We start from the raw sequence: 19,349 nt of genomic DNA on the forward strand, positions 1-19,349 counted from the left end.
CGACGTATCTCGTACAGTTAGGAGGAACATACTCAACCTTTCAAGGCAGTAACATTTGGAGAGCTCATGCTAAAGGAAAACAAAAATTCTTTGCATGGCTCCTAGTCCAAAGCAAGATCCACACAACTGATAAACTGATGGCAAGAAACCGGCCATGTTTAGAAATGTTTGCACTATATGATCAAGCCTTAGAAACTGCATCACATATTTGTCTGCAGTACTACTATGCAAAAGAGATCTGGCTCCTTGTTTCAAACTGGAGGGGATGACGGTGATATTCAAGAGTGGTGGAACAAAATTTTGACGCCACTGCATGGTAAGCAATGAAGATCAGTAGCATCAATCTTGATATACACAACATGAAACTTATGGAAGGAAAGAAATCGAAGGGTATTTGATGACAAAACGTTTCGGCCCGATCAAGTGTTCGGTTAATTTAAAATGATACCATAACACGCAGACGGGCATGTGGGACTCCAATGTTATGAGATGAGCTCCATGCATTTTAATGTAAGTGAGAGAGATAAATATTCTCACGTAACAGCCCTGTAATTTGGAACCTCAACCTCTTTTAAATGCAAGGCAGTGCTCTGCCGATGTTTTTTTTTAAAAAATACAGCCGGCAGCCGTAAGCTCCTGCCGTGGAAGACGACGAGGACGCGCGATGCGCTCGGTGGCGTCGCCGGCCGGTGCAGCCTCTGCCGTCACCGTGCTGGATAGGAGACGAGATTTTCCTTGTCAATTCACCACGAGGTAATCGGTTTTAGCGCCGCTGTTAATCCATCCAAAAGCGGCCAGACTAGTGATGGAGATGGCGATCGGATGCTTATCTCGCTGTGTCCGAAATCCGAAACAAGAACAAGAGACGCAAGCGCGCGGGGGGGGGGGGGGGGGGGGGGGGGGGGGGGGGGGGGGGGGGGGGGAGCGCTTCATATTCAGCAGCAGCAAAGGGGGAGAGGTAGCAGTGGCAGTTGCCCCCACGCAACAGCAACTCAGATGGCGGGCGGCGACCGCGGCTCCTCCGACGCGGAGGCGGAGCTCCGGCGGGGCTTCGAGACCCTCGCCGTATCGCAGCCGGACCCTGCGGCTGCGGTCTACGAGGTCCGCCTCAACCGCCCGGCGCAGCGCAACGCGCTCAGCCCGGCGGCCTTCGCGGAGATCCCGCGCGCCATGTCCCTCCTCGACCGCCTCCCCACCGCGCGCGCCGTCGTGCTCTCCGCCGCGGGGCCCCACTTCTGCGCGGGCATCGAGCTGGGCGGGCCTGGGAACCCGCTCACCGCGTCCTCGTCCGGGGGCTCCGACCCCGTGGCCGCCGCCGAGGGGCTCCGCCGCGCGATCCTCGAGATGCAGGAAGCGCTCACGGCGATCGAGCGGTGCCGGAAGCCCGTCATCGCGGCGGTGCACGGCGCCTGCGTCGGCGGCGGCGTCGACGTCGTCGCGGCATGCGACATCCGGTGCTGCTCCAGGGACGCCACGTTCGTGCTCAAGGAGGTGGAGATGGCCATCGTCGCCGACCTCGGCGCGCTGCAGCGCCTGCCGCGGATCGTCGGCTACGGCAACGCCGCCGACCTCGCGCTCACGGGACGCAAGATCACCGCCATGGAGGCCAAGGAGATGGGGCTCGTCAGCAGGGTGTTCGATTCCAAGAAAGAGTTGGATGCCGGCGTTGCAAAGATCGCCAAAGGTAAGAGCATCTCTATCTGTGCATGCTTCATATGGTCGTTCTTGCTTTGCTAAATGCTTTCCCCATTAAAATGTGTAAGATGAACTAAACAATCTGAATTAGAGCTTTAAACGTTTCAAGGAGCTGAATTGCTGAAATGCCTCTGGATGTTTATGTAGTTCATGTGTACAGAGCTGAAAGCAATAAATGCACTGGTGCTCTAATGTATGGAGTAGTAATAGGATTGGTAAACGGCGCATCGAAGCTTATATATTGTTCCACCATGTGAGTCTTATGCTCGTGGAATTCATATAGATCCATCCCCAAGGCAACCATGTGGCAGTCTTGGTGTTCAGTGATTGTGGCCTTAGATTGCGGTGCTCATTCCCATTCTATAATGAGAAGACACAGTTCTACAAATTGTCAGTTTGGTATTAAGCGTGTTGAAATTTGAATTGCAGATTAGTGCTTTCTCAGTTCATCATACTAGGTTAACTGCAAATTATCTTGAGCGCACGCAAGCATGACCTGTTAATTCTCAGTTTGAACTGAATTTGTCCTATCATTTCAGAGATAGCTGAGAAGTCGGCATGGGCAGTGATGGGAACCAAGGCTGTTTTGCTGAGAAGCAGGGATGTGACTGTAGAACAAGGCCTGGAGCATGTCGCCACATGGAACGCGGCAATGCTGAGATCTAACGATCTCAAGGAGGCCATCAGAGCCTTCCTGGAGAAGCGGAAGCCTGTGTTCTCAAAGCTGTAATGATCAGATACTATTACCTCTATATGCATAAGGAAGTGAAAAGAATAAAGTGGGGTGTCAGAAGTAGACAGGAAGTAGAAGTACCATCTGTGGTTGCAATTGGCGAAACATCCATCCTTGTCGGGGATCAAGTCGAACCGAAGTTGTTTTGGTTGATTTACGTCAGATGATCCCAGGATGTTCCTGTTCTGTTGCCTGTTCCAGCTCGTACAGTGTCATTTCTTCGGCATCATATACGATATAGTTTTTTTTTTTTTTGATCAAGCAACGGGGGGCAAGCAGCCCACCTGAAACACTTCCATTGATCACCCCCAATTCGCTGAATCCCCCATATGATTGATTGTTCTTGCCATTTTGTCAGTTCCAGCATAACAAGGTGAAAGTCTGAACTTATTACTGCTGCGAACGGGCAAGGAATCAGTATATCCAAAAACTTTTGGATGAGCTGTTTGGCCAAAAAATTTTGAGCAGGAACAAGATTGCAGCATGTTAGTAACTCGAGAGATTTTCAAATATATACTCAAAATAAACAACATGCCAACACAAAAAGAAACAAATAAATTAATCTTAGCATGGGTTGCTCAGATAGAGCGATGTTCATTAACTGCGAAGGTCAAATACTGTTCACAACCATTAACATCCAAAGCCAAGCAACTCAAACTGTTTCAGGTCCACCGCACCAATATATACAGACGAAAGCAGACGGTGCCAAACTGGAGACGTCACAAACCAACTGCTTCAAACAACATACAGGAAAGACGTCTCAAACTAAGAGAAAGGAGAAACTTAAATCCGGAAACAACCGCCGTACAAGTCATGGGTCTATAACATTAGTGGCCTCAAATCTCAAACCAAACAAGAAATTAGCAGTGAACTGGCACTAACAACCCTGAGTCTCTCACTACAGCCGCTTACATGGTCACTGCCATCATCGACCTGCTTCGACTCCCCAGCTTGTCCGCCCAGGGTTCATCGCCGAGGAGCCTTGCTCTTCTAAGCCTCCTCCAACAGCGAGGGCGTCACGGCTGAGATCTGGAGATGCACTACGAAACCTCCCATCCTTGTCCTCCAACAAGTTGCTCAGACCTGCTCCTAAATCACCAATCTCAGCTGCCATCCTTGGCTCATCCCAAGCCACTGGTTTTCTACCCATCTCAATGTCGCCGACAGCTCTCCCCATGTTTGGACTCATGAAACCATTTGTCGCACGAGGCCGTAGACCATGCTCCTGTAGGACCCTGCCACGGAAGTTGTTCTTGGAAGGAGGGATGGGTGTAAAGAAGATCTCCTTGATGTTTTCTATAACTCCCCTGTTGTATGGGTTGGCTCGTTGATCATAGCGATATCTGAAGTTCTCATATGTTGTCTACAGATGTTGAGGCGCGACTTATTAGCAATTGGCACAATATACTTGCCTGAAGAGTAGAAATATATCCTTGGGATTGCGAGGAACAGCTTTTACCTGATTTGTGCTCATGAGATACAAGTGGAACACAGAGAGGCCACCAACAAACCAAACAGCAATGAATGTATAGATGATTAGAGCAATAGATGCAGGGGTCTTTGCCATTGCCTTCCAAATTGTTATCTGCTCTGCATTTCTGATCTTAACAATGAACACCCAGCAGAACCCAAATACATAAAGGCAGAGCAGAGTTGTTGAGAACACAAACATATAGAAGAACCTGTAATTCCTCTGCACGAAAATAAGAAATCTTGTAAGGTATTTCAAGACTTTAACAATCCATCCATCAAATTTAAGCAGGAATGTAGACATTCTAAACAGCAAAGGTGCTGTCTATTTTAATAATGTGAGGCAATAATAAAAGTAATAAATGATAAGACAGCAGGCGATACGAGATTTAAAATAAAGTGTTGGCAAAAGATTGTATAAGAACAGCAAGGAATGCCATATGCAGACAAATCAGTCTATGTAAGAGAGAAGGACAGGCTTCCTGAATCACATGTGTTTAGTTAATGAACTTACCAGTCCTATGCATTGTCCAACCCATGGGCAGTGATGGTCAAAACGTTCCACGCAATTGTTGCAGATTGAGCAATGGGAGCAACGAGGAGGCCTGTATAACATGCAAGTGTCACAGTACTTTGTCTTCACAGTGATTCCATTGACAACAACATCCTTCACTCGGGGCAAACGCAAAGGTGGAGTCTGGTTAGCCCCAACCTCTGCATTGCCATCAAAACCTTCAGGTTCTGGAGGATGTGCATTGCGAGGTATGATACCCGGATCTCTTCCAGAAGTTAGAAGTAGAAGACTCAGATCCTGAAAAGTGGCAAAATGCTTAAACAAGTTAGAGGATATGTTACATATATACTTTTTTCTCTTTGCCAGCATGACCATACTCGAAGATAATTTGTGTATGTATCAAATTAAAAAAAAAAGATCTGGATAGGACCAGCAAAACATGCTTGGTGCTAGAAGCCTAGAACACAGCAAGCTAAAAGGACACAACAGGAAGAATAACCCCCCATTTCTTGATATCCAACTCAGGTATATCTACATAATCAGGGATCACTTCAATTAACACATGGCACACAATAAAGGCGGATTCTCACATTTCGATACTATTAGGAGCAATTAAATATGTCGCTCACAAGTACTATACCATCTGACAAGTCACTTGCCCAATTAACATACACCAAATAATAAATGCAAAAGCAGAATTGGATATTTCCTCTCTCTTATCACAAGGGGGAGGGGGAAGGATCCTTTTCGTGATATCCAAAACCCAGTTACATTTATATAATCAGGATTCAGTAATCACTTTGTCATTTAACATAGTATGGCACACAATAAAGGCAGAATATTGCAGTTTGATGCCATTAGGAACAATTAAATGACAGCTCTTAAGTAGTATATCGTTTGGCAGGCCACTTGCCCTATTAGCATGCAATGTATAAGAAAGGCAAAAGGGAAAGTTGCATTTTCCTTTTTCTAAACATATATTTTGATTGTAACGAACCTAACCACATAATCATGAAACAAGCAGTTAAATGCACAATACACCCGTCGTTTGAAGAACTGAAGCTACCAGCTTCATTAAGACTCATACTAGTATTCCAGCAATTGCATATATTAAGTAGTGGAATCACACAACCCAGGAAATCAATGAAGGTGGTGAGTTGAAAAAATACCAAGAATGATACTCACATATGCTGTGAATAGAACTGCTGCAATCATTACAGACAATCCCATACCATAAGAGAAATTATCCATCAATTCCCTCACAACGAATGCACAGAAGATTGATACTGGCGCGACAATGAGGAACATGGTGACAAACAAGGATCTCGCATCAGGTCCAAATATAAATCTCCCCTGAAGGAAAAACACCTGCAAAAGAATGAAAGCTACTGTTAATCACACTTTCCACTTCTAACACCACAAAAATAGCTTGAAGATCTCGTAAGAAAGAATTTCTCTCAAGCCATATCACCAATTGTGTATGCATAACTCACTCAAGAAAGAAAAGGTGGAAAAAATCATTCTGAGTTACAACTGGCATTCGGTAGTAGGATCATTAATGCACTAGTACTCAGTCCTAACACTCAGGTTTGCTGTCCTGGACAAGACTACAGGTGTTTAACCTGTCCCAGAACCTACATTCTGAGGTACAAAACCATAGAATAAATGGGAAAATTTGACTAATCAATTTTTTTTGGACCAACAATGACCAACCGATTTCACCAAGCTCAACAAGGGAATTCTAACATATGCCTACGAAACAGGTCAATCTAGTACCAGTCCCTAGTAAGAAACAAACAGTTAATTTGAGTCGCCACCCCAGGAACGCGCAGATCCACACCACACACGCAACAAGGAAACGAGGGAAGGAAGAAAGGCGCAGAGGGACAGAGATAGAGAGAGGAGGGGCATTCCGCTCACATTGCTCCCCTTCCAGGCCTCGTACACCAGCGGCCCCTCCCCGCCAGCGCCGGCGCCGGCCCCGGCGCTGGCGCTCACTCCGTTCATCGCCGCCGCCCGCTCAGCCGCAAACCGCCGTCGAGATCACGGCACAGATCACTACATAGCCGGCGGCGCAGCCACCTCCCTCCCTCCACCCTCCGCCTCCCGGGATCGCCGCACCCCTCGTGATGTCAGCTCGCAATGCCGCCCCCCGCCGCTGCGCCGCCGCTGATGTCGGGAAGAGAGAGAGGGGAGGGGAGATGACACCAAAATGGAAGGGCCTTCTGCTGGGGACGTGTAGTAAATATGCCATGGTCCCTTCTCGTCTAACTCTTGCATAAAAGCCCTCCGGATTTTTCTGAATTTTGCTCCCCGTACGCAGCAGCGAGCAGCAGAGCTCCGCCATTTGCGCTAGCGCAGCAGAGGTAGCCTCCCCACTTTGTTGAGGAATAATGTTTGTTTCATATTTTTTGTTCGATATAAAATGGATTTGTGCCAACTTTGTGTGTGTGCAGAAAGTTGTTTGATTGGGGTTAGTGTAGCTGAAGGGGGGCTACTTGTCCACCAAATCCTTGCTGGCAGGCAGGCAGGAGAATTTGGGGCAAGTTGGTGAACAAAGCTGAGAGGGTTTGTTGCGCCTCCAGATACTCTATTTTGAGATTTGTGGCAGTTAATTCTTCCTTCAAATGCAGTGTACCAGGAAGTTGCTGTTCGGTTCAACTGTTCAGCTGCAACTGTAATTGCCCAAGTCATTGCCAGGTCAAAGGAAAATCAAATGCCCCTTTCTTCGGCATGTGTCACAACAGGACTTTTCAGGTGCAGTCAGCTGGGCTGTACAGTGCTAACTGAAAAGCTTTTTGTTTTGAAACGTAGAGATTATTAATTAATAGAGGAGAGTTAAACAAGGTCTAGGCCCAAAGCGGAAATAAAAAAGAGTAAAGCGCTAACTGAAAGGCTGGGGGAAAATGAAATGATCTTTTTATTGATTTGATGGATTATATGACCTCCATGCACACACAAATGTAGTATGGTAATTGAGTGATCATTGCCTGTCATCACGAGCATTAGTTTCCGCAAAAAAAAAATAGCGCTCCTTGTGATCACCAAATTTGGAAGCGTGAGGGGAGGAGGCTGCCAGACTGGTTCATGAGCGATGGAGTCATCAACCAATCAGCAGGCAAAATAGGATATGATATCAGCTATCGCCAACAAAAGAAAGAAAGAAAGAAAGAAAGGCAATCATGAAGCATAGGGTGTGAAAATGTGAAACCAGGCTGAAAAGTGGCGGAGCCAGTTGGACGTTGCGGCCGGCGCATCTCAATCTCCGCTTTCCCGAAAGCTTTTGACAGCCGGCCGCCGCTGTGAACCTTCGGAGCCCAATCATTTCCACTGTATCGTCTTGAAATCTTCTGTGAGTATCGGACCAGGAGCAGCCTGGACCACAAACTGTACTTGTAGCAGCAAACGGATTAACTCTCATGTCGGCCCAGTGCGGAAGTAGGGCCCAGGATCTTTCGGTGGGCCAGGTGTTTGATTGAAACTAACACGTCCAAATGGGTGGTTGTTGGTCTGGGGAAGGGAGGGTGTGGCCGAGGGGCGGATTGGCCCAAGAAGCGTTGGGCCGGACAACAAGGCTGAAAAGTCGCTGGGCTCCATTCCACTACTTTCAGCAGGTTAGGGACACGAAACATTTGTCTGCTGCTACCAAAACAAAGTGGAAACAAAACTTTGGAGCTCTCCTCTCTAGTACCATTTTTTTACGAAACCTTTTCTCTCCCCTTTTTCCCTTGCTGGTGTGAGCAAGCGATGCAGCAACCAAACTGTGTGAACAGTAGCACGCAATGTGCTTTGCACACGAGCTCAAGTTACCATTTCCCCTGCCCTACGGCAACCAGTGCGCCGCCACACCCGCCCCCCAAGGAAGGGTCGCCACGGCAACGAACGAAGCGGGTGGCACGTTCCGTCCGTGTCAGCCAGCACCCCCCGCGCCCGAGCAGCGGATGGGACGACGGCGTGGGTGGACGGTCGCGCGCGGCGGTGGCCCATCCGCCGGGCGGCCGGGTTCACTCCTCAGGCTCAGTCTGCGTGCGAGCCGAGCAAAGCAATCCGCGGCGTCCCGTTTCGGCAAAAGGCCGTGGCGAGGTGGGCGCGCGCCGCACGGATGGCTCTGCGCGGCGCGGGTCGCAGCGCGGCGACGGCGAGCGCGGGCGGCGGGCGCACGCAAGGTCCCACGCTGCTCTCGGCTGTTGCCGCGCCGTATCACTCTACGCGTACGGACGATGCGTGCGGTTCATTCCATGCGCCGCGAGCCGTCGGATCGGAAACCGTCCCGATCGTTGCCTGCCGTGCCGTGACCTCGCAAAGTTTCCCCTTGGCCTTGACCCTCGAGAACGCAGTAACGCGCGGCGGCCACGGACACTACCGCCTCACCGGCCGGCGAAACGCGCGCGCTGGTGGGCACTCCGTTCGCCGCCGCTGGCACTTGCCGGGACGGCACCGGAGGGAGCCGCAAGCAGCTCGCGGGAGAGGAATACGCGATCGCAATCAATGGGGGATGGATGAACGCACCGGCCGGCCACGGGCCACCTGCTGCATCTGACGGAAGTTGAAGGGGCGCATCCGTGAACGCCTGCCAGCGGCGCCGCTTGCTTGCCGGGCAGGGTCGAGCGATCGAGCAGGATGCGTTGCATGGCGCACCGGCAGATCGGCTTGCCCATCTGTTCGTCGTCACAGAACTCGGGAGTCCCGGAAAAAGGCAAAACCACGGCGCCTCTCCTCGACCTGTCGTCGTGCTGCGTGACTGGCAAGGTGGTGCACTATCTCCTCTCCTCTCCTCTCCTCCTCACGGCACAACGAACCATCAGTGCTCCTGCTTGGCCTGATGCGCCGACCAGCACGGTGGAGAAGCTCGCCACGAGGTGGCCGATCGAGCACGCTGACATTCCAATCCAACGGCGACGCGCGTGCCTCGCCGTTCACGCGGTACGGTGCAGCTCGGCTTGGCGTCGATCGGTCGGCAAAGAAGAAGAGACAACAACGGCGACGACTTTTACTTGTGATTCTTTTTGTTTTTTTGTCTCGAGTCTCTACTGGTCTACCACAGCACGAGGGGTGTCAGTAACTTTTGATTCCTTTTCGGACCCGGTGTGTTACTAAAGTAGAAAAGATTAGCGGGAGGTAAACAGTAATGTGGGGGATCCAATGTAGAGGTGCGTCAGGTCAGGACGTAATAAGGTTAGAAAGGCAAGGGGCAACGGGCGGTGGCCATGGCGTGGAAGCTTCTCCCTCTCCTCCTCTTCGGGAAGGCAGCGAGGAAGACCACAAGGAATTCAATGGGGGATGCCACCAAAGGCAAAAAGGAGGCAAGGAAAGCCCCGGAAGAAACCGCACCGTACCTTGAGAACAGAGAGAGCAGTAGAGCACGGTAGCACACAAAGCACTGAACTCAACTACTGCCTAGAGATGACACGAGATGGATGCCTTGTTTCATGGGCAATGCAAATCCCAGGCCCATGAAAAGAGCACCGCTCCTACTCGTGTAACTCATCGTCGCAACAACGGGAAAAAAAAAAGAGAACACTGCTGCAAATGCAATGCAATGCAAAGCTTGAATTCACCAGGCACAGCCATGAGCCATCAACCATGGCCACCGCTTCGAGCTTCCCATGGTCACGGGACACTCTCCTGGCCCTAGTGCCAGTGCCTTGTTGAGGAGGGAGAGGCGAGGAGGGCTTTCGTTTTGTGCAGGGGTAGGAGACTCCAAAAAGAAAGAGCTTTAATAAAGGGCCGAGACGGGAGGGGGCAGTTGAGTTCGAGGTTGAGTCCGGTTCACGCCACTGCCCCCCCTACCTATAAAACGGCCGACCCGACGGCCTCCGTCTCCGCTCCTCCACACGACGAGGCGACGAGATCTCACCGGGCCAAAAATCCCGCGCGCCGCCGATTGCCGCCGCCGGTGCCTATCGATCCGCCGACTGCCATCCAGCAGATCGGCTTCCTTATCCGTTTGGATCCCCCTCTCGTGTCCCGCGATGGAGGGGCGGCCGGCCGGCGCGTGGCGGGTGCAGGGGCCCGCCGGGGCGCCCGTCGCGGCGGGGCTGCCCATCGGATTCCGCTTCCGCCCCACCGACGAGGAGCTGCTGCTCCACTACCTCCGCCGCAAGGCGCTCGCCTGCCCGCTCCCCGCCGGCATCATCCCCGACGCCGACCTCGCGCGCCTCCACCCGTGGGACCTCCTGCCCCCAGGTACCGTACCACTCCGTCGATCCGTCGCTCTCTCGAACTCGATCGCCGCATCCCGCATTGGCATTGATCTGAAGTCTGAACTTAACGCAGCAGCAGCAGGCGGCGACGCCGACGGGGAGCGCTTCTTCTTCCACCTCCCGGCGACGCGGTGCTGGCGGAAGGGCGGCGGCGCGGCGAGGGCGGCCGGGACCGGCCTCTGGAGGCCGTCCGGGAAGGAGAAGCTCGTCGTCTCGCCGCGCTGCAAGCGCCCGGTCGGCACCAAGCGGACCCTCGTCTTCTACCGCGGCCGCGGCCGCGCCGCCGCGCGCACCGACTGGGCCATGCACGAGTACCGCCTCCTCCCCTCCGGACTCCACCCCTTCCACGGCTGCGCTGCCGCCGGCAACGCCCCCACGGCCCATGTAAGCGTACTGTAGCATGCACGATCCAGATTGTAACCTGTGAATTGCCACGGCGGCTAATTGCTCTTTCGTGGTGATAAATCGATTCAGGTGAGCTGCCATGGCGCGGCGGCCGACTGGGTGGTCTGCCGCATATTCAAGAGGACCAAGCCGGCGGCGCACCGGGGCCAGGAAGATGACGATGCGGAGGAGCCTTCGTCGCCGTCGTCCGCGTCGTCATGCGTCACCGACACCTCCGAGGCTGGCGACCAGGAGCAGGACGGTGACGACGAGGAGAGCAGCAGCAGCAGCAGCAATGGAGGCAGCAGCTGCAGCGTCGCCTCCAATTGAGAGGAGTAGAGTTGACTAGGCCGTTAATCACGGGCGCCATGTTCTAAGGAACGCCCTCCCGTGCCCTTCTAATGTCGCCGTAGGAATCCTAAGCACCTAGTAGCAAGCAATAGAGAGAGGAAGAAGAAGATCGAGCTCAAACAAAAAAGAAAAGAAAAGAAAAAAGCTAATGGCTTTGCTATGTTTGAGCTCGACGCGAATCAAGGATGTTAATTAGCGAGAAATTAATCAGTTCCCTTTTGGCAATCAATCATCATGTGCTCTGTCAACGTCCTCCCTGAGTTCATCTTATGTTGTCTGGAGTGAAGTGTGAACCAGAACAACCTCACTTATTCGCTCAACCTCTTTTATACTCTGACGCATTTTGCTTCATCCTCTTTTCGATTTCTTGCTGTCACCAAACACTTGTGCCAACTGCAAACCAACTGCAAATAAAACTATGCAGAAATGGAAAGCCAAGCAAGCCAAGCTCCACAAGGAACTGATGCCCCAGCATTGCAAGACACATGCAGAGATGAGAGAGAGACCAGGGCATAGCTTCAGTGCAAGGAACAGCAAGACAGGGCATATATACAAAGCAAGAATCAGGCACGGAAAGGAGGCAGAATAAAGCTGAAGGTTTGAGCATGGAGAGGAAAAAGGTAGGCCAGAAAGGGCAGTGCACTTAGGAGGAGGGGAGGGGATGCAGAAAGGAGACGATGATAAGGTTCCTGATACTCCCACTGATTGGCAAGAGGCAGAGGCGAGATACCTTTCTTCCTCGGGGGGCCTTTCTCACAGGAATAAGAAACCTGCTGGTCTTCTGGCGACTGGCGAGAGGAAGACGAAGACGAATAGGAATAATCTCGCTGGTGGTGTAATCCTGACGGCTGGCCACGGTCTGGTCTGGTCCAAGTGTCCAACGGCTGCAGATGCCAAGCACAAGCAAGCTCATCACCTAGCCCCAGCTTTGAATCAAATCGAAGCGAATATTTGTTGGGGCAAGATGAAAGATTTGGGGGAATTGTTCCCGCGCACTGAGCCCGCGGCTGGCTGATTCACACCGTCGCTGTCCCTAAGTAATAGCTAGAGGCAGATGCGTTTCTGCAACCGACGATGATTCGGTTCCTGCTCCGTTTGCGGCCGGGGACGACAAGCAAGAGCCACGGTGCAGCGGCGTCGAGGATCGCGGGGTGCCATGACGCACGAGTGAGATCACCACCGAGCTGCTTGCTTGCTCCTGTGAAGCAAACTGCAAGCCGGCGTGAAAAGGAAGTGAGCGTGAGCATCTGAAATTGACTCGGTGCTTAGCAGACAGCATCATCGGAGGGTTTTTTTCTTCGCTGAAAGGGAAGCCGGACAGCTCAACTCTTGAGTGATCGCTGTCCCCTCTTGATTTCAACCACGGAGGAGGAGAAAAATCGCTGCCATGAAGCAATTTGAGTGTTTGACTCGCGCCGCGGGCTCCTTGTCTTTTCGTCAGGGTTCAGACCAGGGATTGATTACTGGACCTTGGAGGCAGATGACAGAACCGGACATGGTTTACAAGTCGTTAACAGCTGGTCAGCATCGGGGAAAACATAAAGCGTCAAAGCCGTACTGATCGGACAGTAACAGCAGGCCATGACCATGACTCTATGAGGGGATGGAGGAAGGGTATCTTTGATTCATCGAGCAAGACGCTGCTGCCTCGCAGGAGGTTGCCAATAATTCAAGGCAGCCCACGCAGGCACAGGCGGCAAGCAGCAAGGGTCGCGCGCAGGGGACGGACGGGCGACGGACGAGACAGCGGCAATCACACTGCAGAGATCGCCATCAACCGCTGGACGGACGGATTGATTGATTCTGCACGGCTCCCCCCGATTCAATGCCGGCCATGCGGGTACAGTGTCCTCCTCCCTTCCCTCCTCCGGCCTCCGCCTCCGCTCCCTTGGCCGCAGCACGGCGTCGCACGGACAGGGTGCGACGCAAGCGAGCGGCAGGTGTCACGACGCCGTTGGCCGCCGGAGCAGCCGGGAGACCGCCGGACGCCGGAGCCTTGCAAAGGAAGAGCGAGCGGCGCCGTGCAGACGCCATAGGTGTCCGTGCACTGTGACAATAACAATAACGCTCGCTGCCGGCTGCTGATCGCGACGTGCGTGTTTGGTGCCCTCCTCACGCAACGCAACGCCATGGGGGGAAGACTGATGTCACGGAGGCGGGTGCCTGACGGGAGCACACACGTTTGATCCGGGGGGTTCAGTTGGTACCGGGAGGAAGCTCGTTTGGGAGGAGAACGTCCCGGATTGAGGTGGTTTCTTGCAGCGGGTTGCTAGCTTGGATCCCACTCTTCGAGTACCACCGCGTTTGAAAGGTTGGCAGCTGCGGATCTGAATCTGAATAGGCGACGCAGCACCGAGGAATTATGGCTGGCTGCCAACAGTAAGTACATGCACAGCAAATGTAAAGTTTTGAATGAGATGGGCAACCAATGACTAGTCAGTACCCTAGTCACTACTCACTTGTAAACATCTATGGATGGAACCAGCAGCAGATGAGACGAGCCTTGTATTCATTGCCTGCTGGTCACAGGTGACATATACAAAAGTGTTTTGTGGCATGATTAGGTCAATCAGGGCAACGGATACTCCTGCTGGTTATCAGGCACATCTGCTTGGCATTTATCGGATGGATTACACAAGTTGCCATTGGTGACAAGCATCTCTCCTCGAGCTCATGTCCTGAAACTGAAAGGGATGCTAATCTGGTCGTTGGGCCATACATTGCGGATCAAGCAGGGATACCAGATCGGAATGCGTCCTAGTTGAGCCCAGTTGTTGGTCAAACAAACGGTGACCAAGCGGCGGTTCGTGCTCGAAATAGTGCTAGAATTATCCTCTTGGAACATGTTCTAATAATCATAAACAAAGATGGCCATTGTTCAAACAAAAAAAAAATAAACAAAGATGGCTCTGCCTCCTTGCGCGTGTGCCCGGGTGCTTCCCTTGTCTTTCGAACAATGAGCAGGAAATCAGTGGACAATCACAAAAACAACCCCTATTACGAGCCTGTCCCCATCTATGGATTCTTGACACTTTTTTAGTACGAGCGACTGAAGCGAGCACATGGATTCTGAATCCCAAGTGCTGCTTGTGGCGGTGCCTCCTTGTCCGTTGTCTCTGAAAATATTCTGAATGAAAGCAGGTGGCAGTGCCATGGTCCATGGAGCATCAACTCGATCACCTGCACTACACATTAATAACCTACCATTAGCACACACCGGCCCATGTTACTGCTCCTCTAATTCCCCCGCGAAGCAGGGCATCAGAGATTACGTGACGGCACACCCGCTGCCACCCAATTAATGTGCTTTCGGCACGGCTCCTCACCAGTCATCACCACAGAAGTTGCTTGCGCGAAGAGGCCGTGACCGATCGGAGCGGCGATTGGCAGCCGAGGCCCGGCGCTTGATGATTAGGGAATGATCGGTACGATTAACCAACGGATCAACCAACCGAGCGCATGTGCCGGCCGGCTCGGCCCAGCGAGGCGGCGGCATGCATGTGGTTACGTGCGCGCGGTGGCGCTCTGCCCCACGACGCGCCGACCGCTATTTGCTTGCCGGCCTCGCCGCCGCCGCCGCCGCCGTGCGGTGTGCCGCTGCCGCTGCCGCCCGGCCCCAGCTAAAAGATCTTGGGAGCTCGCTCACGTCACGGCACGGCACTCTCCCACAGACGGGAGCCGGGAGGCAATGCAAGCACTGCAGCAGGGAGGGTCGGGTCGCGGATTGCCAGACGCCACCTCACCTCCGGCTCGCTTTTCCAAGGCGAAATGTGTGTGTCAGCGCGGTTGCTTGCTCCCTTTCCCAAGACCAAATCCGTCCATCCGTCACCGCTCGTCGTCACCCCGTCCTCCCTCCCGTCCGTCTCATCAAATGTCAACCCACAATCTCGCTCCGTCGCTTTCCTGCCCACCTCACAGCTCAGGCCAAAAAGTCCATGGATCATGGGCACCAGAGGGTCCTTGCCCTTGCCCTACAGGCTACAGCAAGCCCTACCTTCTCCTACCTCGCAAGTCATCGTCACCACTCCACTCCGATGCAATGCAAAGGCGAGGGCCATGCCGCGCGCCGTGCGCCGTGCCACACGGCAAAGGAAGGAGCGCTAGTTTTCAGGGCGTCACGCCGAGCAAGGACACGGGAAGGTACAGTACCGCGGCTTGCCCCTTCCAGCCTTCGTTGCTTCCACCAACTGACAACCCACCACCACGGCGGCATCTCGTCCGAGTCATGTCCCGTGGACCAGAGGAAGGAAGGAAACACACAAAATGCATTGCACTCGTACGAGTACGAAAGAGAAAAGAACTCGATGATGTGCGAAAAAGGTACCAGAAAAAAATGGCACGCAGCAGACCTCCTGCAGACGCTACCGCGCATGGACAGATTGAAAAAAAAGGGGAGAGATTTGCATCGATCGATGGCCCAATGATAGGCAGGTTGGGTTGGGTTCAGTGAACGCCACCTGTGTGCTGGGCGATCGGTGGTTTGTTTGTTAATCATCAGTCAAATGATCAGTTGCTCAAGTGTTGAGATTACTACTACTACTACTGTCCTTTTGATTTCCAGGCATATGATATGAGTACTAATTTTCTGCTGCATTCTTGCGATCTGCAAGCTCAACAAGCCACCCCAAGCCGAACGCTATTTTGTTGTTGCTTGCTGACCGTACCATGCCCAAGGCCAAGGAGACGTCTGACGTCTCTCTTTGCACCTGCTCTGCATGGGAGCAGTGCCTGCTGAGGGAGACCGGGAGAGTGAGCGTTCCAACCCAGCACAGCACAGGCATTGGCCCGAATGCCCATGTGGTGGCCGGAGTGGAGCCCCAGACCCTACGGGGATGGGGGCACGGCGGCGGAGCCCGGAGGAACGGAGGAAAAAGGTGTTGGTGGAGTGGAAGAAAGAGACTTCCTTTGGATCGGAATAGCCAGGGACTGAACCACCACTCCACTCCCTCTCCGTTAATCCATCCATCCATACATACATTGAGTAGTGGCCGCAGAGCTAGACCGGCAGGGAAGGTGGTTGGGTTTACCTTCCCTTCCCTCCAGGGGAAGGGACGGAGTCCAAGACAGGGATCTCCGTCTCCGTTCTCCCATGAGAATCCTCTGAACTCTGATGGTGATCGGCTTTAACCAGCATGCAGACACATGAAAGCAACTCGGCAGCAAGGACGGCAATGGATAATAACTCCTACCTCCTTCTGCTCAGAACTTTAATTTCAAAGCTCGCAGGAGGTTGAAGGGGGTGTTTGGATATACCTTCTAAAGTTACTTTAGCCCCCGTCACATCGGATGTTTGATACTAATTAGTATTAAATATAGACTATTTACAAAACTCATTGCACAGGTGGAATCTAATTCGCGAGACGAATTTATTAAGCCTAATTAGTCCATGATTTGACAATGTGCCGTTACAGTAAACATGTGCTAATCATGGATTAATTAGGCTCAATAGATTCGTCTCGCGAATTAGTATAGGGGTTCTGCAATTAGTTTTATAATTAGCTTATATTTAGTCCTTTTAATTAGCATCGGAACATTCGACGTGGCATTTTTAAAGTTCACCTCTCGTATCAAACACCCCGAAAGAAGAAGAAGGGTGTGCCATGCATGTGTCGATGACAGTTGCCTAGCTCAAGGCTACAAGCTATAGCTCTAGGCATTAGCAGCACTCAACATCAATCCGCACTCCTCCATACAGTGTCAGTGTGTGAGGTGCACAGGCTGCCTGCCCGAAAATGCAACAGGGAGACGCAATCAATGGACTCTGTTCAACCACTTGTGCTGCCTGCTTGCCTTCAGGATCCTGGGACGAACTATCGGATGGATCATGGATATGGCTTCTAGAACGTGAACAGAACAGAGGAGCCCTGATCCTTGCACGAAATGCGATCTGGATACCAACGTGGCCAAATAAAATTGCAGAAGATCACGTTCAGGTTCAGTTGTCTGTTCACTGCTTTAGTGTCCGAGTCCTTGAAGAAGGAAAGGAATGCATCATCTCTTCTTGTCTGTAGAATGAATTCCACCAGCAGGTCTTGGTTGTTTCAAGATCCGCAGTCACTTTTTCACGTACTAGTCCTAGTTCTTCACAAAACCCTAAGAATTGTGACGGATGAGGTCTACTGTTATTCAACAAGGAGTAGGTTCCATTCACATGGAGCTGCATAAATAGCCTGCAGCAGTTGAGCTACCTGCTCGTAGCCAAAAGTTGTTTTAGGTAAAAAACACCTTGCCCAATGTTTCCGCCAAAAAAAATTGCCAAATTAAAGATGTCAAATATACACCCATACATAGAAATGCAAAAAAAAAAAACGCAGATAAAAGAAGCTTTTCTCCTACACATATGAAGCTTAGGTGTATGAATGACCAACAGCCAACAAATTGAGAGACATCCAGGAAAGGAAATTAAAGAAGAAAAACGCCGGGCTGCTGTTTGACGAAAGTTGGCCCATCTTATGCACGCTCATCTCATGACAGCCCATTAGGCCCAACAAAGCCCATCTCCGGACGCCTTCGGCCAGGTGGGACCCCTCTATCCTCAGCCCGCCAAATCTAGGCTCCGCTCCGAGGAACCCGCGTCGCCGCTCGCCGGCAGCAACGGTCCACACCGCCCCCCGGGCGCGTCTCCTTACTAAGGCCGCCGCGCGGCGCGGCATCCGAGGCCATCCCTTCCGATCACCCCACGCTGTGTCTGCCGCTCCCGCCTCCTCCGGCTCCCGCCCCCGCTCACCGGCCCTCCCCTACGCTGGCGGCGATGGGGTGCGGGGCGTCGACCGGCGAGGGGGCCGAGCCGCGGCGGCGGCGGCGGGGGTGGGCTCGGGAACGGGCGCTGGGGAACAGCGAGGCGTCCACCACGGGTCTGCTGGCGCAGCGGCAGCAAGGGCAGGAGGCGGAGTCGTCGCCCGCGGCGGGTAGGAGGCGAGGCAGCAAGGTGGCACCCGAGCCCAAGGAGCAGGGGGAGGAAGCCGCCGGCCGCGCGGCGCTGCCGTCGACGCCGGGATCGCCCAGCTTTAGGTACTACTGCCAGAAGACGGCGTTCGTCGACAAAATCGTGGCCGACGCCGACGCCAGCAGCGACGGCTCCGTCAGGACCAGAGGTGCTTAAACTTAACGCGCGCTCGGTTCTTCCCTCCTCCTTTGGTCGTTTCTTGAGCTGCCATCCATTGGTGCTGACACTTCTTGGGATCATCCTTCTCCTTCTCCTTCTCAGCAGCGACGACGCGTCAGGCGAGCAATAGGAACGAGGTCACCACGACCAATGCACAGGAGTCCAGTCAGGTGATGATCCATCCTAATTGGCATCGTCACGCATGAGCTACTACAACTAGTGACATCTAAGCATTGCATTTGCACATGTAGCTATGGTATCTTGGTATCCTAACTGTCGATACACAAACCTGCAGGTGCCCGAACCTAAAACCGAATCTAAAGAGGGAGCCAGGTGGCTTCGGTTCAGAGGCTTGTCGATGGTCACCACCACTTGGCACAACTTGTTCAGCCGCCACACCAGCAAGGCTTCGCCGTCTCCTGCTGCAGAATCACAGCCTCCCCCTGCTGCTGCTGCAGCTGTAAGATCTCATCTCTGATCACGCAGCGCTGTATATTGGATCTTTTTTCATTTTTACTACGTCTCAGCTTGTAAAACACATGCAATGGCTGATTCAGTCATCGTTCACGATGCTAGCTTTGCATCATTTGCTGCCTTTTTTTTCTTCTTCTGATCTTGGTTAGTGCTTAGCTAACCCTGTATTTGAGAAACTGATCCTGTAAATGATGTAAGGAGCATCAGCAGCACCGGACTGCTCCTGTTGTCATAGAGAAAAATACAAATTTAGCGTTTGGAAAAGAGAGCAATCTGGAAGCTGTTCATCCAAGTTTTCCGTGATTTCATTCTATGTATTTCTGAATTCTAGACAGTTGTGCAGCAGTAACATTGGTGCGAGATTAAGATCGTCAGCAATAGCAATAGCATTCCCTTTGATCGCTTCCTTTTCTTTTCCCT

The 19,349-nt window shown here is 52.4% G+C and overlaps 4 protein-coding genes across 5 annotated transcripts; 3 read left to right on the forward strand and 1 right to left on the reverse strand.

The window, feature by feature from the left end:
* Positions 1-927: 927 nt before the first annotated feature.
* LOC117857699 (delta(3,5)-Delta(2,4)-dienoyl-CoA isomerase, peroxisomal) lies at positions 928-2,614 on the forward strand. The gene is made up of 2 exons (XM_034740518.2): positions 928-1,684; positions 2,235-2,614. The coding sequence occupies exons 1-2, from the start codon at positions 997-999 to the stop codon at positions 2,423-2,425; spliced, it is 879 nt and encodes a 292-aa protein (XP_034596409.1). The 5' UTR covers positions 928-996; the 3' UTR covers positions 2,426-2,614.
* A 372-nt stretch (positions 2,615-2,986) lies between these two features.
* LOC117857698 (probable protein S-acyltransferase 7) lies at positions 2,987-6,571 on the reverse strand. The gene is made up of 5 exons (XM_034740517.2): positions 6,333-6,571; positions 5,598-5,780; positions 4,413-4,709; positions 3,888-4,121; positions 2,987-3,791 (listed from the first exon to the last, which is right to left on the reverse strand). The coding sequence occupies exons 1-5, from the start codon at positions 6,417-6,419 to the stop codon at positions 3,354-3,356; spliced, it is 1,239 nt and encodes a 412-aa protein (XP_034596408.1). The 5' UTR covers positions 6,420-6,571; the 3' UTR covers positions 2,987-3,353.
* A 3,576-nt stretch (positions 6,572-10,147) lies between these two features.
* LOC117854747 (NAC domain-containing protein 83) lies at positions 10,148-11,598 on the forward strand. 2 transcript variants are annotated; one of them, XM_034736982.2, is made up of 3 exons: positions 10,148-10,598; positions 10,692-10,999; positions 11,090-11,598. In XM_034736982.2, the coding sequence occupies exons 1-3, from the start codon at positions 10,385-10,387 to the stop codon at positions 11,327-11,329; spliced, it is 762 nt and encodes a 253-aa protein (XP_034592873.1). In that variant the 5' UTR covers positions 10,148-10,384; the 3' UTR covers positions 11,330-11,598. The 2 variants fall into 2 exon arrangements, with proteins under 2 accessions (XP_034592873.1, XP_034592872.1); XM_034736981.2 differs by having other exon boundaries at positions 10,150-10,598; positions 10,689-10,999.
* Positions 11,599-17,879: 6,281 nt separating this feature from the next.
* LOC117858093 (uncharacterized) lies at positions 17,880-19,237 on the forward strand. Its single transcript, XM_034741091.2, has 3 exons — positions 17,880-18,444; positions 18,558-18,625; positions 18,751-19,237. Exons 1-3 carry the CDS (start codon positions 18,102-18,104, stop codon positions 18,931-18,933), a joined length of 594 nt encoding a protein of 197 aa, XP_034596982.1. The 5' UTR covers positions 17,880-18,101; the 3' UTR covers positions 18,934-19,237.
* The last annotated feature ends 112 nt before the right edge of the window (positions 19,238-19,349 follow it).

Source organism: Setaria viridis, chromosome 5, assembly GCF_005286985.2.
Source record: "Setaria viridis chromosome 5, Setaria_viridis_v4.0, whole genome shotgun sequence".
Taxonomy (NCBI): Eukaryota; Viridiplantae; Streptophyta; class Magnoliopsida; order Poales; family Poaceae; genus Setaria; species Setaria viridis.